The 27,167-nt window shown below is 46.4% G+C and overlaps 1 protein-coding gene across 1 annotated transcript in view; it reads left to right on the top strand.

The window, feature by feature from the left end:
• The window catches only part of FRMD4B (FERM domain containing 4B), an 85,118-nt gene that overhangs the window by 15,996 nt on the left and 41,955 nt on the right, over positions 1 to 27,167 (top strand). The window contains exons 2-7 of the mRNA XM_074151241.1: positions 5,605 to 5,670; positions 6,429 to 6,523; positions 8,707 to 8,799; positions 12,973 to 13,057; positions 25,046 to 25,102; positions 26,097 to 26,119. Coding sequence (XP_074007342.1) covers positions 5,605 to 5,670; positions 6,429 to 6,523; positions 8,707 to 8,799; positions 12,973 to 13,057; positions 25,046 to 25,102; positions 26,097 to 26,119 — 419 coding nt within the window. The remainder of the gene's footprint in view (positions 1 to 5,604; positions 5,671 to 6,428; positions 6,524 to 8,706; positions 8,800 to 12,972; positions 13,058 to 25,045; positions 25,103 to 26,096; positions 26,120 to 27,167) is intronic.

A 27,167-nucleotide genomic window follows, 5' to 3' on the forward strand; every position in this document is an offset into this window, starting at 1 on the left:
CATGTGAAGCCTCATTGGATGGAGGGGTGGTTTTAAAACTTCCAGTATTTAGGTGGATGCAGGACCCTGTCACAACCGTCCTGTCCCTGGGCAGGTCACAGTTAGCCATCGGTGCAACGCGGTCGTGCCAGAAGCCTGTGGATGTGGGCTGCAGAAGCCCAAATTATGGCCCATCCCAAAGAAGAGCAGCTGGGATGCATGCACAGACCTCTGAGCACTTCGATGGTAGAAAGAGTTTCCAGTTTTGTCTCAATTATATGCATCTTATGTATAATTCTCTCTCTTCTCTTTGGCCACAGAATTGTTAGGGTTTGGGTTTTTTTTTGGCTTTCCCTGGTAGCAAAGACTCCAGGCCTTCTTAAAACAAAAAAGGCTTAAAAATAGGAGTGAGTGACAGATGCAGCCAGCTATGCCAAGCCATCCCTCTGTAATTTGCCCAGTTCTTGGAGGTGAAATCTGGTCTGGAGGGAGTGCAACACGTTTGGGTTTGCTTCTGACCCGAACCCTTCATGACTTCCCATTCCTATGATATACTTCAGGAGATATGGGATTCTGGCAGCTTATTTTTTTGGCGTGTGTTTTTTTTTTTTTTTTTTTTTGAGTTTCCTGTTTACACCCTGTCTAATTACTTTTTTTCTTTTTCTTATTTTTTCCTAACTGGATGACACACATGGATGTTTAAAAATACTGCATGTAACAACCAGCTTCGAATAAGGAGGATGTTTCTGCTGAAGAGAAATAGCATAAATATCCTGCATATGTTTGCTTTTTTTTTTTTTTCCCCCCAAGTAAACATCCAGGCTCAGGATATCACAGGGAATTGGTTTAAGTAGCCAAGAAATAGGCTTTTTGTGCTCTGCCTTGACCTTTTTTTTCTTTTTAAAAGGACTGATGTTTTGGAAAATGCCTTCATGACTTTAGGTGGAGAATTTGTCTTAATTTTTGTGTCGCAAGTGAGATGGAGGAAAAATTGGGTTTTTTCCAGCTATATGAAACTTTTCGGAGCATTTTAACCTGCTGCATGGAATTGCAGTCTCACCCTGTGCTTTGATTTCCACACACAGATTCTGAGAACTGTGCATTTCTCCTCCTTCGTTATCTTCCTTTTTCATTGAAGATCTGGGTAAATCACTTCTTGCTGAAAGCCTGCTGTCTGTAAGTTAGGAGGGCTGTAGAAATGCAGTGATACCAAAATATTACATTGGATGGTGTTTGTCCTCTTTTTCATTCCTCTCCATGTTTTGAGGTTTTACTGCTCACTTGTGCACAGAGCATAGAAGTGACTTTGGGATGCTGGATTCTTATTTTTTCCCAGTATCTCAGTATGATTTTGCTGAAAATGAGGCTGTGTGTTACGTTGCTCCGCTAATTCCTTATTGGGAACGAGATGCAGGGATACTTTATGAATTTTATGCTGCTACTTCTTTTACTGGATAATAGCTTCAATATTAGCAGGCTTTTGAAAACAACTGCTAAAAAGACCAGCTTGGGGACATGTTGCAAAAAATGACAAAACATTCATTTGTACAGACAATGCAAAATCAATGAAAATAAGCTGAAAACATAGATGTGTGCATATATATATATATATCTCAAGACTGCTCACGCTGCCTCTTAACTGAGCCAGACAGCTGTGCTCATTTCCTGATGGATTGGTCCAGCTACATAGAAAATCAATTATATTGTTCAGATTAGCGAGGCGTACTGAATTAAAGATGAAAATTTATCTGCAAGGGGCTCTTGGGCGTTGGGGCTCTGAGGAGGAGCCCAGCGCCCTGAGAGCTGGGGAGTCAGACACGGGTCCCTTCCCAGAGCCCAAGGAAACACCCTGGGAGTGGATGTGCTGTGGGGAAATAAATTACACCCGTGTCTTCGGGGGAGTTAAAAATGAGTGCTTTGCTGCTTCTGCTCCGGGAGCTCAGGGGCTCCGGTTGCTGAGCTGGAGGCGCTCTTCCATGGCCAAATATATCTCCTGTGATGCTGTGATGGTGGAGTCCTCTTTTTGAAGCTCCCCAGCTTTTCTTCTTCAGGCAAAAGGAGAGGACCAGACTGTTGATACCTGGGTTGGAGCATGTGACGTTGCTGCACCGCAGTCGTGTCACACCTCTGTGTCATTGCGCTGGAACAATATGGTGCTGATGGAAGGTGATTGATACACCAAAGTTTGAGGTGATCTTGCAGCTGGGATAGCCTCTGGAGCTTTTGGTTCTGCCCCCTGTACGAACGAGGCTTGGAAAATGTGAGTACTGTCTTGCATAGAGGAGCCCTGTCTGCACAGGGGGGCAGCTCCACGCGAGGAGAGAGTTGTCTCCTGGAGATGACCTCTCTAGTGGGTGACATTCCTGATGCAGGATGGGCTTGTGTTGCTCTGTGATAGTAATTGGGAGTGATTTGCTTCTGATTGTGTTTGTAAGTGTGGAGTAAGCCAAGTGAAGTGCTCTCTGCCCCATCAGGAATGGGGTGGGGATATCTGGAGTGAGCTATTCAACAGCTGCAGAAACCAGGGTGCTAGTTGTTTAAGCCTTGGGTCTGCGAGAGGAGGATAAGGGCTGATGTTTGGACTGTCCTAGTTAACACCGCTTTGTTTAAGGACTGGAGCCTGCGAACGCAAAGCTGGGAGTCGCCCTGGTGGATTTGCGTTCCTCAACCAGGCTGTGGTACCACACGGTGAGTATCCATGTTGTGCCCCTCAGCCCAGATGGAGAAGGCATCTTGGCAGGGATGTAGCTCTCAGGTGTTCATGCAGGGACTGGGGGATAAAGGAGGGGTAAAAGCAGCAAATAAAGGGCTCCAGAGACCTCCCCCTTCCTTGAGCTATAGTCAGCAGCTTATAGGCCTGGACATGGCCCTTCATGGCCCTGGACAATGCTGTCATGTCCCACCATGTGACAGAGTGTTCCTGGGGTGACACAAGCCCATCACCACATGGAGACGTGTGTGGGAGCTGACAGGTTTGTCCCAGGAATGGCATTTCACTGTGCTTTATCGCCAAACAGCCTGACTTCTTCTGCAACTTCTTGATTGAGTTTTCCAGTACTCTGGGAAGCAGCTGTATGATTTCTTCTCAGATGAGATTCCTGGAGACTCGGGTACTAAATGTTATCTGTATCTATATCTGTAAATCAGACTTTTAAGCTGTGTCCTTGTGTTTTCTCATCAATAAAATCAGGGATAATTATATCTTGCCTATCTTCAGGGGTGTCAGGAGGCTTAATTACTTTTAAGGTGCTTTGCAATTACCTTGGATAGCTGAATAGAAGCACAGATTATGGTTGGTATTTCTTTTATGTTTTAATCTTTCCGGCAACCTTCCTTTCTCCTCAGCACAAGGCTTTGTGGATGTGTTTGCTATAATAGAAACCTTTTTTACTTAACAATAGACAACTGAGGCAATTAAAAGAGTCAGAAGTGATTAATGTGATTTCACTGGGTGAAAGCTAAAGCAGCTAGCAATTAAATAATGGCAACCCTTGTGCTATCTCAGAGCAACAGATGGGGAATGATTTAAAAACACTATTGGATCAGACACTTCGCAACAGGGGCAGATTGGTAACAGTATGTCAGAGCCAGAAATATGCAGCACCTTGAAGGGTGCGCTGATGACATGATTAATTGATGGTAACGTGCGACTTATTTATGATGGTGTGATGGCAGACCTGCAGCTCTGGGGAACAAATGGACCCATGATCAGATCGTAATGGATTTAAGGGCTCCCGGTGGCGTGTTTCGTGAGCGGATAAATGGCAGGGAGGGTGCTGGAATCAGGACGTTGCAGGTTTGCTCCCAAAATCTGAGGAATAAAGCGCTAGAAGGTGGTACCCTGCTGGGAGCATGGGCCTGGGGCTGGTGCAGCTTTGGGCTCATGCCTCTTGGGGGTCCAGCACCATGGGGTGAGGCTGTGGGGACATCGCTGCCATCTCCCCAATGGTGCAGTCTCCGCTCTCTACCCCTGCACGCACAAGTCTCTCTTCATCTGGCCCTTCTCTAAAAATCCACGTTCACAGCAGTAGGAGAAATGAAGAGGAAGGGGTTTCTTCCAGCTGGACTCACTCGGCAAATGGTCCTTTTACCAGTAGTGCTGTTTTGATGAGTGATGTGATGGTATATGTTTGGTTAGTGCTGTGAGTAGCAGCGCTGCTGCCACAGATGCCATAACTGTGTCTTCCCAGATGCTAGACAGAGTTGTGCCCGCGGATGCTCTTCTCTGACCTGTTTGCAGAGCTCCTCAGGAGGGGACTCCCTCCTGGCTTTGGGTCAAAATGAGCTCAATTAGTTGAAACAATAAAGCTTTGTTGGTTTGGCTTCTTGCGGCTGACTGGTGACAGAAGAGGCTGTGTCTCGGCAGCCCTTGCTGTGCAAACAGCCCCGTATTGAAATGGGGGCAGCCCCGGGGGGAGGCGGGAGGTCTCCTTTCAGTTGTACTGCAATTGGGTATAAATTGTATTTATTTTTAAGTCTTTATAAGGTTTGTATGTGTGGCATCCTGGTGCAGGAGGTGATGAGGGGGTGCTGGTGGCAGTAGAGCTCAGCCCTGTCCTTGTCCCCATCCCTGCAGAGCCAGAGGGATGTGAAAGGAAAAAACACACTGTGTGTTGCTGTTTAATCCCTATGGGACCCCCTGTCTAAGCAAACCACCCTCGGCCTCTGCTCACAGATCAGAATTTATAGTCATCGAGAAGCTTGTGCTGTCGAGAAAATGAATTACTCTGAAGCTGGGAGAATAAATATAAAAGCCAGGTTTCCTTCACCAGTTCTTGCCTGGAGAGTGCTGCGAAGCCTGTCCTTGTTAAAGCTAGCAAGAAGTCCAGAATTAGAACAAATTTTAAATAATGTAAAATCTTTCATGGAAATGCATCAGATTTCAAAGGGCAGATATTAAAAGGGCCTAATGTGCAGCTATTTCTGAATTGCCGTCCTCTTAAAGAGAGAAAGATGCGTTGTTTGTGAGAGAGAAAAGCGACGTGGAATAAGTGGTCCAGATACAATGTCAGAGGTTGCAAAGCTCATCCGGTTCTTAATCATTCACTTCAAGCATCTGTCTTGGTGTGTGCAACCACCTAAATGCAAATCCTGTGGAGGCAATGATTTCTAATGCTTGTGAAAAGTTATCCAAGGGAGAGCATTAATGTGCTGGAAGAGACTCCAGCTAGACTAGAGGCCAGGTCTGTCAACAGACTAAATCTAGGCTGACCCATCTGCAGGGAGGGTTGAATAGATGGGGGGGTTTCATTGGGTCCCTGGTCATCTCTGCTCCCCACTGGGGCAAAAGGCCATTGCTGAAGTGGCTATGGTACTAGCCAGGCTCAAATTAATCCTCAAATTAAATTCTCGCAGCACTTATGTCAATTTTACCTGATCCTGAGTGCTGCTAAGCACCTTTAATTCTGGTTTGATGTTGATGGGAGCGGAGAGTGCTGAGGCAGCTTCCCAGGCCGAGTCCTTGGAGAAGGACGCTCAGCTCCGGTAGGGAGCCGATTCCCTTACCAGTGCAGATTAAACGCTTGCTACGCACTGTCCTTGCCCTGGGCTGCAGGTGGGCCACTGCAAGCCAGGAAAGTCGTGGGTCCTGCTGTTCCTCACGGGGCTGTGTTGCTGTCTTTGCAGATGACAGAGGGCCGGCACTGCCAGGTGCACCTCCTCGATGACAGGAACTTGGAGCTGCTGGTTCAGGTAAAGACACCCCTTTTTTTTTTTTGGGTACCGATAGCACAGTGCCAGATTTCTCCACTTATTTTCTTTAGCAGGGTGATTGGGGGCTGATGCGTAAGTCACCTTCGAGGAAAAGTTGTATCTCTTACTAGAGCAATTCATAGAAGAATCGGGCATGTGTTCAGGCACTCGCATCCCTCCTCAGACCTGAATTAGCGTGAGGGTTTCACTTGGATGTTGATGCACAGTGGGCAAAATATCTGCCATCAGTTCTGCATTCAGCTTTTCAGCTGCTTTTGCGAAAATTCGTAAGAAATATTAAACGCAGCCCTTGTGGTGGTGTGTTTTTGTAACTTAGAAGGGAAGAAAAGTCTGTATTTTTTGGGATGTGTTTTCTTCCCGTAACAGGACCCAAAGCATGAGATCTTCCAGTACACTCTATTTTCTTAACTGAAAAGTCCCTCCTGCTGTAAGCTCAGGAAAGCCTGAGCTTCCACATTTCTCCAAGAGGAGAAAAGCAGCGGTCGGTCCATGCACTTCAGCTTGATATAGTGGGTTAAGTACATAATTACCTCTTGGTGCTCCGCATGTCCTGCAGCTCCAGGGAGACACCGTATCCCACTGCCCTGGGTCTCATGGAGCCTCTTCGGTATCAAGTTGTACAACAGGGCTTTAACTTGGCTGTGTGTACTTAAATATCAGTATTTGCAGAGAAAATTTTTATTATATATGAAAAGCCTGGACTGAAATGCATTACATTATTTTTATTCTTTCAATAGCCCAAACTTTTATCTCGGGAGTTACTGGATCTGGTGGCCTCCCACTTCAACCTGAAAGAAAAGGAGTATTTTGGGATAACGTTTATAGATGATACGTAAGTATGTTCATTTATTTTGAACAGCTGTGTGATTATTGCAATGCAAAACCTTATCCCTGACACTGTGGCAGCTCAGTGTGATGGAAAAATGACTTTTGCTTTTGAAGAAGAAAGATTTTCCTACCTTGTGCTTGTGCTGCTTGGCTAAGGAAAGGGGAAGGCACAAAACAGAAAATATTTGGAAAATATCTTCTGGGCATAAACCAGAGAATATTTGGAAAATACCTTCCTGACGCTTTCACTTTTCATGTTTGTCTCACAAGGTGGAAAAAATTGATTCAGCAATAATTTCCCACGTGAACACCTTCAGCTTTTCCGACTCTGCGCTTTTGGTAACAACAAAAAGGTTTTGCATTTATTTTCGAAATGAATTGCTGCTATTGCTTTCCACTTTAATCTCAAATGTATTATTGAGTCTTTTAAATTCAAACTTCCCTAACAGCAGTGAAATATGAAGTTAGTCCTTCTCATAAACAGCCTTCCTCTAGCTTTCCTATTGCTTTTAGATATTCAAGCTGTTCTGCAGACTACCAGAAAGAGCTGCAAAAGCAGCAAATGCTCAAAATGCACAACCCTCCCTTCCCAGCAGCTGGATTAGTGCAAGTATGTGGCAGTGTTGGGTGCAGGTGTGTCACTGCCAGTGCCTGTCCCCTGCCACCGGGCTGGGTGAGATGCCGTGGCCAGGCTCTGGAGCGCCGTAAGAAATCTTCCGTGGGATTAACCTGGAGTTAGCTGGGTTAACTGAAATCTCAGCTGGTGTTTAGACTCATCAGTCAGCATTGCGCTGAAATGCTTCCCCATGTTGGCTGAGTGCAGGACCAGCGTCTCCAGAGGAGTCACCTTCAGCTCCCCAAAGAGCTGGAGCAGAGCTGCTTAGGGCCCTGAGGAAGTGGAGTTTGCATTAGTACAACCCCTAAATAAATCTCTTCTTGTCTAATGGGAATAATATTAGTCCCTGCTGCTCTCCGTTGCCACTTTTTACGGTGTCCTGGATGGAAGCCTTTACCTACAGATCACGTTGGAGCTGTGTTTGGGGCCCTGGCCAAGGCAGTTTCCCATCTGCAGGTGCAGGACTGGCCCCGGGGAAAGGGCTGGTGTTTATGGAGCTGATAGGAGCCGCTTGCTCCAGAGCACTGACCGCAGCAGTGTGTTGTTTTTACCAGCCACTCTCATCTTGAGCTCTCTCTAGAATATTTTTGCCACATCCTTGTCCTTTCAAGTGCTGGAAAATACTTTCTTCCAGCTCTCTGTAAAAATCCCTTGAGGATGCTGTTTGCACTTGGCTAATTTTTTTTACCCAGAAGAGCTGCCATGAAATTCTTCGGGAGGTTTTTGGTTGCTGGCACTCCCTCAAGGTGAGCTTTAAAGTGCTGCCAGGGGATTACCTGAAAGCTGTTGGCATCCCCAGAAACACCAGTGGGGATCCAGAGACTGCGCTGGGTGTACAGGGCAGGGCTGGGTGCTTGGAGTGAGCCTGTGGCCTCTGGAGGGCACCCATGCCCCAGTCTTTCGGGGCAGCCACAGGCTCCTGTGTGGCCCCAGGATCCTCAGGGAGGTTTTATTGGGGCTTGGAGGATTTTAGTTTTCTTTCTTGCTTCCTTCCCATTTCAACCAGAGAAGCCACTGCAAAGAGAACTGTGTTTTATACACCTACCTCATTTAATGAACATGCCTGTGGTAAATCCCTCTGCTCCGTAATGGGGGTTTATGTCTCGCTGGGACTGGGGATGATGCAGAACAGGAGTGGGGGTCACGGCCGCAGAGCTGTGCTGTCCCCATGCAGCAGAAGAGACCAGAGCCATTTCTGCTGCAGGCAAACATCCAGCCTCTGCTGCTGATCAGATCGCCCTGCCAGCCGTGAGAAGTCAATGGAAGCATCCCCATCTATAGCAAAGGAAGGTATATCAATAATATTTAGGTTTTCTGGGTGCTGTGCTATGACTTGTGTGCTGCAGCTGGAAACAGGACTGCAAAGAGCATTCTCTAATGTCCAAAAGTGAATTACATCAAAATCTCAAATTTAGGAAAAAAGGAAATAATTATACAAGATGCTTGTCTGCCTCAGAGCTGAATCTTGCACTTCTTAAAGTAACACTTGGAGTAAACACAAGCACTGAAACCAGCCCGTTTCTGTATTTCCTGTCCCAGTTTTTAACCACCTCCCCAACCTGTTTCCGCAGAGGTCAGAGTGTCTGGCTGCAGCTGGATCACCGAGTCCTGGACCATGACTTGCCCAAGAAACCGGGCCCGGCAACTTTGTACTTTGCCGTTAGGTGAGTAATTGTTTCCACAAAGAAAACATTACCACTTGGGTTTATTTATCACCGGGGGTTTTTGTTTAAAAGACCTGATTACGGATTTGATAAAGGAAATAAATGTCAAAGCGATATATTATTTTTAGAAGGAGATTGGATCCTGGATAAGTGCTGCTCTCTTTTGTATGTAACTATGGGGGAAAAAAAAGTAGTTTGGAACCTGCTACTTCTCAAACTGTTACTGGGACATTGTTCCTAACTTGTGGTTTGGGTTTTTTTTGTTTAAAACTCCATATTTTAAAGATCATCTTTGCCTGCCTTGTCTTTAATAGTGCTAAATTTTAATACAGTTTGTTTAAACAATCATACTTACTTTTTCTTCTTCTTTTGTTTACTTAAGGGTTGTCTGTACTTGAAAGGGATTGCCTGTGGCTTCTTTGCTCATGCAGCTTCAGCCAGTACCCAGGAGAGAATAAAATCCCTGGCAAAGTGATGATTTTGGCCAATGTAATTGCATTACTTCAGGGCTTTTGCTGGCAAAGCTCTGCTGGTTAAGGGCCCAAAAAAACCCATGTCCTACGAGACAGAGCTGTGCTGGCAGAAAAGACCAAGCATCATATTCTTAGTATTGTTGGAGTTTTTGTTTTCCTTACAGTCTATGAGGAGAATGAGAGCAGACTGACCTCATTCGCTTTTCATATCTCAGTAAATTTATGCCTTGTGTGCTTAATTATTTGAAGCACTTCCAAGGCAGAACCTTTGGTGTAGTTGGGTCAGTTGGCACTGTCGTCTCACCATGTCCTCCGCACCCTGGTCATTGAGGGAACGACTCAAACAAGCGGCACTTTGTTTTTGCTGAATATGTGTTTATCTGTGATGGAGTTCAGAGCTTCTTTTCCTTTCCCCACTTTTAAAAGACAGGGAAAAAAAAAAAATTAAAAGGGATGGTAGAATCTTACCATGGAAGGTAGGGACCTTAAAGATCATTGAGTTCCAACCCCTTGCGATGGGCAGGGATATCCCCCACTAGACCAGGTTGCTCAAAGCCCCATCCAGCCTGGCCTTGAACACTTCCAGGGATGGGGCATCCACAGCTTCTCTGAGCAACCTGTGCCAGTGTGGGGTCTTCAATATATTCACTGTGTTTGAGGATCTGGGAGGCTAAAATCTATGACTGTCCAAGAAAGCTGTGAAGGCTTATGACTTGAGCATTTCTTTGTTTGGGATTAATGCTGTTAGCTCATGATGTTCATTTTGGCCCTTTGTTGTGATATGGCCCTCTACAGGACAGGGTGTTCAGAGACCTGGGCAAGAGCTCATGTGTGATGAGTGGGCTTGGAGAAATGAACTTCTAGAAGTTATTTTTAAGCCTGACTACTCTGGGGTTGTGAGGTCCAAACCAAGCAATTAGGAGCTAAGGAGGTGGGCAGTGAGTGAGAAGCAGAGCAGGAGGAGGGAGGGTACAGAAATAGTTAGCAATATAGAAACTGTCTGACTTGTAGAAAATAGATATTCCAACAGAAAAGCCACTTCAAAACCTGCAGCACTCTGTCACAAAGTTTTGGATAAGTAAGCGATTCCAGGCCTTTGCTCTTACGCCTTGGTGGCCTTGCCATGGCCTGTGCCTTGGGTGGTTAGTTCAGACACTTATCTCGTGTGAACACATTTGCTTTGTCATAGCCTACTCCTTAAATAAAATCCCATGAGAGCAGCCGAAATACACAGTTGTAGCTGTGTGCGCCTGTGGCTTGAATGGAAAAGCATAGTCGGGCGTGGGGCAAGTGGGATGGAGGGGCTGGGCAAGGAGGCAGGGCATTGAGCTGCTCTTCTCATAAGTGGCAAATGTGCAGCAGCATCAGTTCTCAGTCTCTTTCAGCACTGCACCAGAGTGTTTCCAGTAGCAATACTGGAAATGGAGGGCATCACCAGATACCTGGTTATGACCCTCCTTTTGTTCACAGCTCCCCAGCCTTGAGGTCTTCTTGTTCAGTAATGAAACACACAATAAATGCTTTCAGGTTTTAATTATTTTTCTTCAGCTGGCATAAATAAAAATCCAGACAGTAAGTATGGTACTTGTAGCTGGTTTAGGATTTATAGACTTAGAACATGCAGGTTTAGGCCCTGTAAAAATGTTATTCTAGTCTTCAAGGATGCTGACAGCATCGGAAATAAAAGCAGAACATATACTTGATGGTGTTCCCGAACATGTCTGTCATCCCCTGAACATCCTTATCTCTGTGGTCCAGTGTTCCCCATCTGTACCGTGGTGATAAAAGCGTACAGCTTGTACCAGGGAAGAAGGAGAGCACACAGACCTGGCTGGAGTGGGGGCAACACCTCCCCAGTGCCCTCTCCCTAAATCCAGACTCTGTACCACCAGTGACTGGGAGCTACCTCTCTTTGGAGCCAGGGGTACTATCCTGCTTGTGAGGATAAGTCACCCACATCTGACTCTTAGTTGAAAGAAACTACAAATGCAAATGACGTCATTGGTTGAGGAAAATCATCTTTTTTTGGTGCAGCGGAGGGAGGAAGGATTTAGCAGGCTAAGGAAGGTCCATGCCATGAAGGGCCGGTCTGGCAGCAGGTTGGGAAAGGACAAAGAGTGAGGTTCCTGCCCCCTGATTTCTGGAGAGAAACACTCCAGGTGTACTTAAAGTGAAGTTTAGCAAAGCTGTTGAAAAAAAATTATACGGGTGTGATCAAGAGAGGGTGGAAATACCTGTGGTTCCTACAGTTCTCGGTGAAAGGTGAGTCACAGAAATATAAAATAGCCTTTCAAATGTCTGGGGCAGGCTGCTGGGCTTGGGTCTGCCCCTTGGACAGGCTGCATGTCTGTAACATGGGTAAATTATCTCCTTATCCTGCAGAGGCATTCTGGGGAGTGCTTTAAAATTAATTTGATGGAACATGCTGTAGGAATGCGAAATATTAAAACAATTACTGTTTAATGTATTGCTTGTCTCAAGTCACAACCTAAATACCACATACGTTCCTAACGTGTGGCAGGTGCTGGCTTTACTGCTTCCTACCACATGCTCCAAGCTGCTGCTGGGGACTTTTTCCCATGTCGTGCAAATCATTTTCACCAAGAGATCAGTGGCTGGTGCTTGAGGGGGTGAGGAGCCTTAGGAGCACCATGGGGCTGCGGGAGGGATTGGCCTGGTTCTGATAAACATAGTGGGCTGCATGCCCTGTGTAGACCATCCAACCCTCCTGCTATCATAGGCAAGACATTGAGAAGCCCTGGTGTGACCAAAACTGCTGTTGTGGTGGTGGCCCAAGTCTTTGCTTGGCTGGAAAAATACCTGTACCTGCTGTTTAGCATGGGATGGGAGAGTCTGGACCCAATGCATTCATCTTCCTTAAGGAGCTGGAGCACAGGTATCCTGGTTTTTCAGATTCAGCTAAAGGAGGATTGACAGGACCACGTTCACACAAATTTTTCTCTCTTTAAAGTGACTTGGCAGTTCCACGCTCCTCAAATTATAGACGTGTTTTCTCCGCTCCATTTAATGCATCTCAGCGCTGTGTGGTTTGATGCCCCGAGTGAGTCAGAAGCGCGCAGACGGGTTGTGTGTGATTTTGCAGAGTGCCAGTGGCATACATGATGTTTGGTGTAGCTCTATAACAAACTGGGACCCATCTGCTAACCTTGGCTGGGCCAGAGTAACCAGTAATGGGATTGCTTTTGTTGGTAGTGGGGAGAGGAGGCTGGGGAGGAAGGCAGCGAGCGCTGCAAGACTTGTGGCAGTTTGTAGCCCTTCCACGTAAACCCCTGGTTTTAGGGCTCCCGTCATCATGAGGATGATCGTTAGCACTGGCCTGGCTTCCCAACCTGCAACATACTGTTTGGCGTCACCTTTTCCACTTCTGTGTTTTTATCTGCATAGGAGGGATGGGCTTTGCTGCTTTAAAGTTCAACAGGGTTTTCAAATGAGATGAGAAGTCATCAGATATCTACGATCTAGCGAACAAAGAGTTTGTCATTCCCTGTGTGCTGTCGGCCTGTGATTTTCCGCTTGTTCCCTCCTAAAAGGCAGGAAATTAAGTGCAGTAGCTCATAGTTCCTCTGTGCTATTTTATTGCTAGAGAACAAAACATTGAGGAAATAAAATGATTTGGGAGGAAGATGAAACCTATTCAAGAAAGTAACTGTTTGGTGGTTTGGGTTTTTTTAATTTGCAGGTTCTACATTGAAAGCATTTCCTTTCTCAAGGACAAAACTACGGTCGAGCTGTTCTTTCTGAATGCCAAGTCCTGTGTGCACCAGGTAAGCCCCAGTGTTCCTTATTGTGCCTCTCCCATTTATTGCTCCTCTGCCACCTACATGGTCCTGCAAACTAACTAGGACCTGTGCCTAATTTCTAGATCTTATTGAACTATTGAAAACTCAGCGTACTTTCTCTCCTCCTTCATTTAAATGCTGATGCTCCAAGCAAATGGATAAGGATGATGGTTTCCTTGTCCTGTTTTCACAGCCCTGCTGTGTGCTCACTGCACTAGAGTAAGCCTTAAGTACTCAAAACCTTTTAAGTTGTTTGAAATCTGGGTTGTAACTTCACAGGTAGACTCTGTCTCAGTGGCATATCCTTCTGTACACTGCATAATAAACACTCAAGGCAAAAGCACCTCTTCACTCATCTCAAGTCAAACTTGTTTAAAGAACAAAAGCCCTGTGAGGAAGGTCCTACACTGTGAACTTGGTTCCTAGTTCCTTGATTTCCTGCCTTAACTCAGTGTAGTAGTAAAGTAATAAACCCTATAAAGTATTAATCAAAGCTACTTATAAAAATAATTTTAATATTTATTTTCTGGTTAAGAAGCTTCCACTGTTTTCTTGAAATGTTTGAATTGGTAGAACATATCTTTAAAAGTTACTTCATGATACAGTAGCCAAAAATCTTAAAAAAAAAATAAATATATATATATATATATAAAATAAATAAGGTTGATCTGTTGCAGATTCATCTTGCTCTGAAAAAAGGGCGATGTGGCAGCCACCTTCAGCATGGCCCTCATAACCAGTGGTGCAATAGCAGCTGCAGTTCAATGAACTTCACCTTAGCAATGCCTGATGTTTCTGGGATTTTCCAGTTAATGTCAAACTCAGGCATCTGGCTTTTTTTTTTTTTTTTTTTAGTTGAGGTTCAATCAGTCTAAAAGGGTCACTTGGTTCTTACAATCTTTTCTTGGAAAACAGTCTTGTATCGTTAGCTGATGGTGGAGCTCAATGTAGCCGGCCAAAGTTTTCACCTTTAATATGCTTCATATTTTAGAGGATTCTTATTCAATATCCAGTATTTGTTATTTTATGGTGGGATCAGAAACCTGACGTGCAAGTGGTTAATGGCAAAGTTGTGACTGCTTTGTACAGAAATTGCTTTCTAGGAGAGGGGAGGAAATTGGGGCCTTTTTACAGCATGCTAAAATTTTAAAGATGTTTGAAGAACTTGGGGCCTCACTGGTAAAGATTAATAAAAAGCAAATCTCCAGTTGGCGTATCTGCCATTTGAAATGAAGGGTCCTGGCAACTTGTCATCCTTTCAGGGAAAAATGGAGCACTTCAAACAGAAAGCGCAAATAACATTGGAATTGGAAAATGGGTTTGGTTTTTGACGGAATGTGAAAAATGGCACTGCTATTGAAAGAAATGCTGTCAGCACCAAAACATTTGGTGCAAGTACATGTATTTATGTGTGTGCATAAAGCATAAGAGAAAGCAAAGGAAGAGAGAAGCATAAAAAACCTTCTTTTGCCGATCCTAGACACGCATGTCATCAAACCAATAAGGAGTCACTTCTGGCCTGGATAAATATTATTATTCAAGCAGCATAACTTTGTATTACTGAAATGAAGTGCTGATAGCACGAGAAGCGCTGATGATGCACGGAGTGCTGCAATGAGCAGACTGTGCATTGAGCTCACAGCTTTGAGAGCTGGGAGAGGTTTGAACGAGGGCTGGTTTGTATTTTCCTTCCCCGTGGCTTTGCAAGGTGTGTGCTGTAATTGACAGCAACCCAAAGTGCCGGCTTCCCTGTTCCTGCCAGCAAAACTGCCAGAAGCAGAGAGGTTTTTCTGTCACGTCCAGTTTCTGTGGGCAGTGGAGGGATGGGAGCATCAGTTCCTCCCGAGAGCAGGATCTCTGCGGGCAGCGCCGAGCGATTCCACACGTAACGAAAGCCAAGAGTCCTCTCTGCCTGCGGCACTTTCTGTGCTGGGCAGCTTCAAGCCTGGCTTCAGCACAAGCCAGGTTATTTACTTTCAAGGTGACTTTGGTCCAGTGGCTTTTAACCTTCCAGTTAAGTCTTTTAAAAAATATTTTATCCTACTTGGTAAACTTACCGTCAGTCTCTAGGCTTCAAGTAGTGCATGAAGTGAATATGAGCAGATCCCCAGCTCCGGTGAAGCTGATGCTCACTGATGACAGTGAGGAATGTTCCCTGGCACTTCTCAGTTGCTAATCTAGCCCCAGGAGGTTAGACCTGCCTCAGTTTAGCTTTTTTTTTTTTTTTTCTCCTTCTTCTGTCTGCATTCAAGGAGTGAGGAAACCCCAGTGCCTCAAAAAGCAGCAACCTGACCCCAGCCCACGTGCTCGGGGGTGCTCCTCAATGCATAGGGTGTGCTGGAAGATGCCCTACCGTGGGGCCGTATCCTAACCTGGATCTTTGCATGAAGCTTCTGCTCTGTGTGGGCCGGGAATGTGGCTCGGAGGATAAATGCTGCAATACCTGGGGTGTGAGAAGACCTGCCTGGATAAGATTGCTTAAAAGCTAGTTGTGTTTTTTGTTTTTACAAAGCTGTTTCCAAAGTTTTCATGGTAGCTCGTTCCCCATAGGAAACATGGTGTGTGAAAAGCCCAAATCCAGGGTGGCACAGAGACTTGATGCTTGAAGGAGTTTGTACTCTTCTGACATTCCTGAGCGCTGGCATGTGTTGACAGCTCAGCAGTGTGTAGGTACCTGTGCTTTAAAGGAAAATGATGCTTTCCTGAGCAGAGGGTGAGCAGGTGACAGTGCCCTGCATGTGAGATGCTGCATATTGGTGCTCCTGCTGGCGTGTAGGATGCACCACGAGAGCCAGCTGAAGGCTTGGGCAAATACAGCCCATGCGTTGGCAAAGCTTCATGCCAGTCCCTCTTCTGGAGGGAGTTTATCTGTGGCTTAGCAGGTTCAGAGGCTGCCTCATAAATGTATTTACAGTATTCTTTGAGAGGTCTGCAGACGATCCTGTGTGTGAAATCCTGGAAGTGGCTGTACACCAAGAGAATGGTATCCCCTTAGTGAAGTCCAGCATCTCTGGGTTTAGGGTGGATCTGCTGGGCAGAGTGTGTTGGCCATCTTGCCCCAGATGACTCCAGAGAGGTTTTCCTCCTAGCTGAATAAAAATTCAGAATAAATATAATATATTAAAGACACTAATTATATAATATATCACAAAATACGGGCTTCTGAATAATATAATGGAATAAAAACCTGCATAAAAGTTCTCAAAACAGCAAAGGCTGGCTGTAGTGCACAGCCACCCTCTGCTCTTCCTCACCTTTCAGCTCAACATTTCCTTCCTGCAAATATCTCTGCTCCTTTCTGCAAATCAGGTACCACTTTCTGCTGCCAAGGGTTGGAGGAATCTGGGGCTTGAGCATTTTGCGATATCTGTAGACGTTTTGGCAAGGAAGGAGTGAATGAACAGACAATAAAATCTCTGCTGCCAAAAATGTATTTCTTTCTGCTCCCCACCCACTCTCCTACCTCTGTGCTCTTCAGTACAGTCAAAGCTCTTTTGTGCCTGTGGGACCTTTGCTGCCACATGCCAGGTTTGTTCATCAACCTGTGGTGTTCTCAGTGCAGTCTCCCCTTCTGCCTTGCCCTCATCCCCTGTGAGCAGCTGGGGATCCAGAGGGGTTCCCTTTGCCCAAAGCACAAGAGAGCTGTAACCTTATTTTTACTTTCATAAATCATAGAGTGGTTTGAATTGGAAGGGGCCTTAAAGATCATCTTGTTCCTCTTGTGTCCCTGCCATGGGCAGGGACACCTCCCACTAGACCAGGTTGCTCAAAGCCCCATCCAACCTGGCCTTGAACACCTCTGGGAATGGGGCAGCCACAGCATCTCTGGACAGCCTGTTCCAGTGTCTCAGCATCCTCACAGCAAAGAATTTCTTCCTAATATCTAATCTAAATCTCCACTCTTTCAGTTGAAACCCTTACCCCTCATCCTGTCGCTACAATCCCGCATAAAGAGTCCCTCCCCACCTCTCCTGCAGTGTCTGTGACTGCTCCTTTCCACTGCACCCCATCTTAACCCACCACCGCATCAGCACCGGCATCTTTCTTCTGCACAGTGTACCATAACACTGCTTTACACGCCTGGAGAATAGACCTCCTCTGTTGGATGTGCCAACACGACCCGTTCAGCATTTTCTGGCCTTGCCCTCCCCATGTCTCCTTGCACGTGAACTGAATGCAACATTTGCTGTTACGCTTGTAAGAGTGCACGGTGTTTCCTTGCCACTGGTGTGTGCACAAACCTTGGCCTCCAGCTGATATCACAAATGCTGCCAGTGCTCTCACCCTACTCTCCTTTCATTTTCAGCTGCCTGTTTTTTTTCCCCTGGTCTGATGCTGCAGTCCCCAGGCCCTCTCAGTCCTGTGTGGTCCAGACAGCTGCCTAGCTCTTGCTCTCCAGCATCCATGCTGTTTGGGCTGGAGCTTGGAAAAGCCACATCCACTGCCAGGAACAGCTTGGGCCACTGAGCAGGAGGTGGGAGCTGGTAAAACTTAGGTCCCCAGGTCTATGGAAGGACCTTCCAGTTGACTTGTTTATCTACGTGTATTTTGGGAGAATGCAATGACTGGAGGAAGGCCTTGTGTATGTCTGACCTGTTTTCTTACGAGCCTCTCTCTTCAAGGCTTTGAGAACTGCTGCCTGAAAACCTTTAGTGGTGACAACTTCAATTTAAAAGCTTTCTTTCCTGTCACTGAATGTAAGAAGCTGGGTTTAGATTTATAACACTCTCTAAAATCTACTGTACAGCTGGAATTTAAAATAGTGGAAACCTAGGACTTAGTTTCAGGTGAAATGAGTATCTCAGAATTGACATGTTCGCACAGGGCGAGGGGAGCTTTGTAACGTGTTCAGTGTGTTATTGCACAGCCCATGACCACAGTTGGAATACTATTAAGGAGGTGGGTCGGAACTGGTCACGCACATGTTGATGATAAATTTTGAAAGATAAATTAGTCTTTTCTTCTTTGAAAACAGCCAAGTTTGGAAAAATAACACCCTACTTGGCGAGCAAAGCACTGTCAAGTTTATTATGCATTAGAGCTAACCTCCATATAGCTCTGCAGCCATACCGTTGACTCTTTGCCAGTCCTTAAAAATATGTTCTGTAAACTAAGATCTTGGTCAAGTTGGCTGTGTTCCCCTTGTCCTCTCTATATTTGGGTGTTGGGGGGGTTATTTATTTAATTTCCCATTTGTTTCAAGGACCCTCATGAATTCCTTTAAGAAAGGAAAAAGAAAAATGTTAAAGGAAATGGAAGTTTTCGGAGGGGTCTGTAACCATGATAGCTTCGTGAATGGCCACGCTTGTGAGCACTTGGCAGCCTGAAGACTAGCGCTTACCAAGAAGAGCTGTTGAAACAGACCCCTGGTGTGAGCATAAAGCCTGGCTGGCTTCCAGCTCGTGGAGAGTGAAGTGGTCGTATATCAGAGAGCTCTCGAAAGCTTTATAACAGATATTTCCTAATTCTCCCCCGTCTCTAGGGAGAGAGGAACGTTCCCATGCAGCCTTGTAACACTGTGTAGTCTGATCCTAGCCAAGGTTGTTAAACTGCGCTCTATCCGTTGCCTGTATTTGCTGTTCTACTCCTGAAGAGCACGTGTAAAGCCCAAGACAAGAATCAGGAGGACCAGCTGGCCTTCTGCACCTTCAGGGCTGTTGTCTTCCATGGGTGCTGGCAGCCACCTTCCTGGCCCAAATTGATATGAGCAGCACATCAGCAGATGAGAAGGATGGAGAAGTTTATGTCTGTGAGCAAAATGTGACAGAGGATGAGGTAGGATGCCCATGCTGATGTAAGCTGGCAGATCTCCATGGGGCCTCCCTACTCATTTACCGCACAAGGCCTCACATGGGGCTGCACTGGTGGCTTGGGGAGGGACTTGGCCATGGTGTGGGTATAGTCAAGGGACTCTACACCGCACCTCTGTTGCGGTTTGTCCAAGGCTGCCTGCTGTAAAGGCTGATGTTGCCCCAGGGACCTGTAGAGACCCTTCCCAGGGGAGGCTTCAGTTGTGTCCTAGCTGGGCTGGCCCATTGCGTGTGAAGGCTTAATTGGTTTGCAGATAAAGTTTCGTACCTCGTGTCTCTTGATGCAGTCCCCTCCTCCTGGGTCTAACTACTGGTGTTAATTGCAACGGAGAGGTTTGCACCTTTGATCTCCTGGCCACAGGGTAAAGATGCTGTGACAGGTCTGTTGTTGGTGTGGTGCACTGTGGTGCTGCGGTAGGAAAGCGAAAGGCTGTGATTATACATTGAGTCTAATGACACTTGCCATATTCCCTGGCTTGTAAACAGGGAAGTCATTGTCCTTCCCCTGTTCTCTGCTTTTACTCTTATATTAATGCAAAAGGAGCAGAACTAAATGTGCTCCTGTTGCTCTGAACTGTGTAGACAAGTCTCAGAGTAGCTCCTCCTGGAGTTTCATGTAAGTGTTGGCTGAAGCACAAAATGCAAGCAAGGGAGAGGGATGAGGGTGGCTGGCAGAGACAGCAAAATAAAGGATGTAACAGAGAAACCTGAAGCTTTTGCTCACCACGAGTCGCTACCAGCTTTTCTTCTGGCTGCATTGGCCAAAGCAGCAGGTCCTGCCAGGAGAGAACCACGGTGGCTGCTGCACGTGTGCTAAGCTGTGTTCAGTCTCAGGTCAGGCTCTCTCATGTGAGTAGGAAGGGCTGTGGGGCTTAGTAGATGAAATGAAAGATGTCATGGACCATCTAAATGCTGTGTGGCCTCCTGAGCCATCCAGGCTGTGCTCCCCATCGGGTAAATGCAGCATGAGTGCAAATCTGAAATGCCCTTTTGAGAAGGGTCAGAAGGACCAGCCTTTAATTTACTTTTATCAGGGCTTGTATTCTATGTCTCCTGCTGGTTTAGTGCTTTACTTTCCCTCCCTAATGTGCTGCAGGCAGACGCTTACTTTGCTGTGCTTTTTCTCAGCCCAGTGTTTCTGTCTTTGGGAAATTGGTCCCAGTTGAGATGCTCGATAAAGTTTGAAGTTCCTGATGCAGAAGGGAATGGGGTGGGGTGTCCTGCGCATCGCAGGGCAGCGTGAACAGCAGGAGACACCACCGGGACTGAGATGTAGGTGTGAATGCCGGTAACCGGTACGGATGCTTTAAAGTTGGAGGGTTATTCGTTTGCTGTTATTGTTTGTCTCCTTGGTTTAATTACCCAGCGCAGCCACACCGACAGAGCGAGTTGTTGAATTGCCTGACCTAGTTCCTCCCGTGCTGCTCGACTTGTGTCGCGTAACAGGTTGTGGCCAACAACCCCTCCCTCCCCAGCCGGTCCCAGGAGCTCAGGCCACCTTTGTGCAGCCTCTGCTCCCAAAAAAACCTTCAATGCTGAAAAGCTGGTAAGCTGTCTGTACTGCGGGGCCCTGCCCCTGCATCCTCTGGCTGTCGGGGCACATGGTGGGGATGCTGGATCTCTTGTGGGAAGTCACGGCAGTCCTGGGTAAGGGCACGGGCGCTGGCATCGCTTTCTTCACTTGTCCACACCCAACTAATTGCCTCCCTCGGTTTAAACATCATGTCGTACGCATTCGGATCCTTCCTTTCCCTCTGCCTAATTGCACCCTTCTGTCTCTCAGCTTTTTTAAATCACCTTTCGGTCATCACGGGTAATTATATTCAATGTTGTGGCTGTCTTGAGGCTACTCAATCATAGTGTGTGTATTTGGGGGTGTCTTTGGTTAATATACATTTTTAAAGGGGTTGGTTTGAGGGAAGAGGTGTGTTAGTATCTTCTCAAATCTCCATGTGAAATGTTTTTGTTAGTCTTTAACCTCTGGAGGTTATGTGTGGTTTGAACAAACCATATCAGTTTTCATGTCTTGCTCTGGCTCTAAAGAGTTAAAGATGACAGTTCCTGTGTGTTGCTCACTTTTTTTTTTAAATCTGCTTTAATCGGAGTTTACAGTCTAAAGATTTGCTTAGCACGGTTAATGCTCATCTGATGATCGTCACTCTTGATCTGTGTTTTCGTCAGGGTTTCAGACTTGTATCTCTGTGACAGTAAATTCTAGTGTTGTTGCTGTGTCTAATGAGGGTTCACTGCTCTATTCATGACCGAGCTTGTGATTTTTATCACATTCATAAGTCTATGTCTGTGCAGCAAAAGACTTGAGCTCTTGAGATCTGAATCAGGGGCTAAATTCTGCCCGTGGGCACTGAAGGCAGGAGTTGGTCTTTACTGGCTGCTGAGATAGTGACCTGTTCCTGCTCTGCGGTAATTGCCACCCGGTTTGGACATCTGCTGCAACCTTTTACTATTCTGATGTTTGTCAGTATGACAGAAGCCACCACCTGAATCTGCTGGACCAAATGCAGTGTTTAGATAAGCCAGTGGCCTTTTGGAGAGCTACACAAGAGGCTGAATCTGTCTCGCTGGTTAAAATGATTGGTCCCAGTACAAACCCTAATTGAAAAATACCAGTTGCATCCCGTCCCTGGAGCTGCACCCGCTAGTCTGTTTAAACTTATTTGCATCTAAAATGTAGAAGACTCAGATTCCATTATCTGAATTACATCCATCTACTTAACCTCGTGCTAGTGACCTTGTTCCCACTTGGGATAAATCTAGGAAAACCTTCCATCTTCATCTTCAACACACGGCCATGAGGGCACTCGCTGCCCTGGCTCCCAGGGTCCCCCTCCTGCTCGCTGAAGTCTCTGCTTAAATTAGCCCAGCAATTGCAGGCATTGGGAATGAATCTTCTTATAGCCAGTTCTCCCCATCTATTTTTGAAATCTGACCTTGCTGTTAAAGTGATGCTAAAAGAGACCCCCATTTACCGGCCTTGGGGCTGAAGGGTGGTTATAAAATCAAAATTGCCTGAGTGAGTGGGAATAGCCATGGTCCTGTGCTCCTGAGTGACACGTATCACTATATGGATTTGTGTCAAGCCAAGGGCTGTCCAAACTCCTTGACAGCCCAGGGCAGGGCTGGATTACGTTATAGCTATGGCCAATTGGGGAACCAGATGGCAAATAATTTTATATTACGATGGAAAATAATTCCAGGCTCCGAGGAGAATTGTCCAAGAGACTGTCACTTGTATATAGCATGAGTCTGTTAGATAAAGGCTGGGCTGGGCTTTGCCATCCCGTGCTTCAAGTCCTCACTCTGCTACTTAGAGCTGTGTGACCTCAGGACAGTCCTTTCACCTCCCTGCATCTCTTTTCTTCCTGGATTTTTTTAGCCCCTTTTAGAAGGTAGAGGTTCTCCTGATTTGCTCTTTGGGTGTTTTGGTGGGTTTTTTTGGTGCAGAGCCTCCCTCAGAGTGGACCCAGTCTCCTGCCACTGTTATTGTATGGTGATATGTGGCAATAATTAGGACTGGTCTGCCCTGTTCTGAGGTTTGCAACAGCTGGAGAGCCGTGGTGGCAGCCCTGCACCTGGGGTGTCCTGTTTGCCCCCTTTAAAGGTCAAAGACACCTTATGTGTCTCGTTTGAGAGAGGTCGAGGTTAGGGAGGACCTTCTTACCTGTTTGCTCCTCCGTACAGCTTCTAAGCAACCCTGTTCAAAACTGAGACCATTGCCACAGCAAAACCCTCGCTATGAAAGCAAGGACTGAAACTTCGTCATCTGAAGAAGGCAGTCCCCCGTCAGCCTGTTTGGTCTCCCAAAACCCTAAATGAAGTAGTTTGTGGGATCACTTTTAACATTTGTGGCAATGCCACAGCAGCCTAGTAAACTGACCAGAGGTTCTTAAATGCTTGTATTTAAGGACCAAGTAAATAAACACAGAAAAGCAGCCTGGTAATTACTATTGCTAATTAGTTAATGGCTGTGAGGTGCTTTGAAGATGAAAAGTGAAGAGGTGCTGGGTTATTAAACCCCCAACACCCCTGTAAGGCCAGGAGCAGCTATTGCTATGGGTCAGCAGAGACTCACTGAAGCAGTAGCTCACCCAGTTTTCCTTGGAGCCAGTAACAAAGAGAAGAGGGCCTTTGATGTGAGAATTGCATTTAGATATTTAAATCTAGATGAGTTTCTTGTATGCGTAAAAGGTGATGAGCTGCATGTAGCTGATTCTGCCTTGGAGCAGGGAGATGGTCTTGATGAGCATTTAAGGTCCTTCTGGCCCCGTTTTCCCTGATTTTGTGGTCCAGGGATGGCTTTGCTGAACTAGAGCCCGTCTTTCCTGCTGAGCAGAGGTTCCCTGCGATGGCATTTTCTCATGCCTGGGTTCCCCGCCTGCCGGTGCAGCAGAGCACAGTGCTGGAGTGACCTGGTGTCCTGTAATCCTTCCACTGCCACAGTTGGCCTCAGAGGCTGTTTGAGCAGATGCAATTTAAGCTAAAAAAAAGGCAGCTCAGATGTGCATGACAAAGACTAACCTCATACGGACCTGGAAGTAACGAACTGCCTTAAAGTTGTAACGACATGAAGAGTTTCTGGGCTTCAATCCTTGCCTTTTCTCTTAAGCATCAACATGAAAGAGATCTGAAGGAAGGATGAACTCAAGGCTCTTTTTTTCTTCCCCTCCTAATTTGTGATGTGCCCCTCCTCCTCTTCTAGTAAAATATGTCTGGGAATGCTTTGGAGGCTACTTCTGCATAGCTGTTGCCACACCTGTTGGGAAGGGGAAATTCCTTGTAGTCTGCCATTGCGGAGCAGCCCGGGGGAGTGCTGCTGCTGGAATGTTTTATTGATGACAAAGCTGGCAAAAAAAAAAAAAAAAACCAAAACCAAACTTCCTTTCCATGAAAATTGAATTATTTGTTTGGTAGCTTTTGAATTTAGTCTCTGTGGGGCAGACCTGCAGCTGTGGTAAATTAGCTCAGCTCCAGATGTGCCCTATATATTTTGAGATGTCATTTGCCTCTCTACGGAATTCTGTAGATCTTCCCGCTACCTTGGTTTTGGCACTATTTCAGCTTTCGGTCTGCTTTGTCCCCTCAAAGACTTGGTACGACGTCTACTCTCTTTGCTTGCAGAAGGTCAATAATTAAAAAAAAATAAAAATCTCTGTGTTTGTGGGCTGGTTCATGCGCTCAGTTTTGTCCCTTATACACAGTTTGCAGGGTGCAGCAGGTGTAAGGGGTAGCTTCGATAATCCAAGAGTCCAACTGTAAGCGCATCTCCTCTACTCTTCCAGTGCTACTGCTGGTCCCAGTGTAGAACAAGGACCAGGGTTTTTGCTTCTAAGAAACTAAGATTGCGCTTAAGCTTGCGAGCAGGAAAAAAAGGATCCTTTTAGTAGTTTTGATGGTTTTAGCATTTATCAACCGAACACCTCTGAAGTCACCGAGTGCAGGACTGGTTTTGGAGTGGGGTTAGCGGGGAGATGTCCAGCATGGGGGTTCATGCAGTTTTTCTGGACGTAGTATTACAACTCCAATTTACTTGCAAGAACTGGAGGCTGTGAAATCCAGGCTCTGTGGGGCAAAGGAAGCTTAGTTCTGCTATTCTTCTGATTAATAAGTATTACTTATCTAGCATCAGGGGTGTGCATACCACCATCGCAAGGAAGAACTGCCCTCCCTGCCCTGAAGAGGTGCTTCAAGCCATAAAAATACCTTTCCTTCAACCCTGCCTCCCTGCTCCATGGCCAGTTTTTCGTGGTGTTTTTTTTGTTTTTTTTTTTTTTTTTTGCGGCGTGCTGGATCAGGTCCCTGATGGGACGCGCTGTCAGATGCGATAATGCGACCCAGCGTTCAGCAAAACGCAGTAAAAGAAAGATTTGTAAAGAAAACACGCGAGGGGGAGAAAAGCGGGAGGGGAGGTAGAGGGGAGTTTGGTGAGGAGGAGGAGGAGGAAGGGCGATGTCACGGTGTGTTTGTGTGTCCACGCTGACAAAAGGGGGTGGATGCCGAGGGGATGCGGGGAGGGGACTGGGGGCGGCACTGCCTTTCCGGGAGCCGCCTCCCGGAGCCCCGCGCCGGACCGGGGCTGTGCGGTGCGGTGCGGTGCAGGGGACACACACAGAGACAAGCTTCATGTCCTTCTCTTTCCCTGCAACAGGGGCAGATTGAAGTGGAGAGTGAGACCGTCTTCAAGTTGGCAGCTCTGATTTTGCAGGTAAGCGGCTCTTCCTCCTGTCATTTGGTGGGTTTTCTGATAACCGCTAACTTGGACTTCTTTTAGCTCAGCTGCCCGCTGCTTTTCTGGGGTTTTTTTTTCCCCTCTTTATAAAGACAAAACCATGCAGCGTTGTTTACAGTCTCTGCAGTTGGGAGGATGGGGAGCTAAAAAAGTTGGGAGCTGTTTTTCCTTATAGGCAAGTAAGAGAAATGTCTATTTTGGGAATTTTAAATTGAAAGAGAGAAGAGGAAAAACTCACCAAGGGAAGTCCTTGGCAGGTTTCTGCCTAATCTATCACTTACTCTAATTTAAGTATGTTCCGGAGATCTGGGAAGCAGGGAGTATAGTACTGTAGCTCAAGTTGCTATATTGTGCCTGTGAATCTTTCAGAGCATGTGGTTTTGATACTTCTGTTATGTTGAAATATATTATGCCAGGTTTTCGTTTTCTTAATCAAGATTTGTTGTACTCAAACTCTGGTTATTTACCACTTTGTAAGAAATAAAATTCTACCTTTAAAATGTCGGGGGGGGTCTCTCCCAGTGAGAGTTTCTCAGTGACAAAATGCCACCGCAAAGCTGCAGTGGCTTGATCTGCCTGAACTGTTGTTTTCATCTCGAGTGAGCACAATTCCTCTCAAGTGCTGACCTGTTTGTAAAGCCGCCCTTTAGCTGGATGCGGTCGGCCGGAGAGAGAATTGTATTTCACTTCTCGTACAGTAAAAGTGACATTTGATTTGCAATGGGAAATTAATCTCCATTCTGGAAGCGGTTTTATTTATGCCATAGGTGGATAATCTACAGCTGGAAGTGTTAAAGGGACGGGTTCTCTTCTTGAATATATGCAGGCAAGCCCCATGCTTTGCACGGGGTGTAGCTGGGGTCAGGATCTGGCCGTGGAGCTGTGGGAGTGGGGAAGTGAACAATGCTGGGAAAATCGAGGACTTTTGAAGAGATCATGTTTTAATTCTGTCACTGTTTTTCAATTGTAGGAAGCTAAAGGGGACTATTCCAGGTAATAACGTTTTCCTTTCTAATACTGCTGTGCTTGATGGATGTGTTTTTCTGGGTTGGCATTGTATTGCAAACAATCAGAAATGGGGGTAAAGTCCAGCCGCGAGCAGTGGCTGAAGAAAGTGATATGTGCTGCTGGGCTGGATAAAATCTGAGTCTGCAGGGTGAGTAATGCCTTTTGTGAGCAGGCTCTGAGTCAAAACAGGGTTTTCTTTTCAGGCCATGCCGCTTTGCTCCCCTTCCCAAACACTGAAGTGGGACGGGGAGAAAGCTCCCACTCTTTCCTATCAGAAAGCCTGTGCACTGTGGCTCGCGTCCATTGGGGTGACCTTGCCCATGACCCTGCCCATACAGTGACAGCATGTTTGGAGGGACACGGAGCCCGTCAGCTGCGTGTGCTGGACATCAATGAGTTGCTTTCTTCTGCAGCTGCCCTGGGGGCCTGTCCCTTCCCACACTTGACCCCGCGGTTGTGTTGTAGCTGGTGTGTGACCCGGTTGCTGGGGCTTTAGCTGCCTGAAGCTGCATCATCAAGCTGGGCTTACCCTTGGAAACCACTTTTTACCATGCACTGGTTATGATGACCAGCTGGGGGGAGGAGGTGGGGTCGCACTCGGACCTGTTAGCCAGGGGAAAAGACCTTCAATTAGAAACAGCTCACTAAGCAAATAGAAATTCAGAAGGTTGGCTTTGCTCACGTTAATATTTTACTACTTGCTGAGTTTCCATGTGGGAAGAGAGGTGTGTTTACGCTTTAGCTACAACAGCTTTCAAGAACCGTGCTTTGGAAATGCTCAGTAAAGAGCTGTCTGCTCAAACGCAGGGAGCAAGTCACGTCCGACTGCCAAAGCCTTTGGCAGCGACATACTCTGCTTTTCCTTCAGTGCCCACTTGTCAAGTAAGTGCCAGTGCTGCTGCCCAAGACCCCTTCTTCTCCAAATGCCATCCCTTCTCCACTGAGGGACACGCTCTGTGAAGTCCATCACAACCTCTTCCTCCTCCTCCTTTTTATTGGCGTGCTCTTATGCCCGCAGGGAGGAAAAGATGTC

Source organism: Numenius arquata, chromosome 8, assembly GCF_964106895.1.
Source record: "Numenius arquata chromosome 8, bNumArq3.hap1.1, whole genome shotgun sequence".
Taxonomy (NCBI): Eukaryota; Metazoa; Chordata; class Aves; order Charadriiformes; family Scolopacidae; genus Numenius; species Numenius arquata.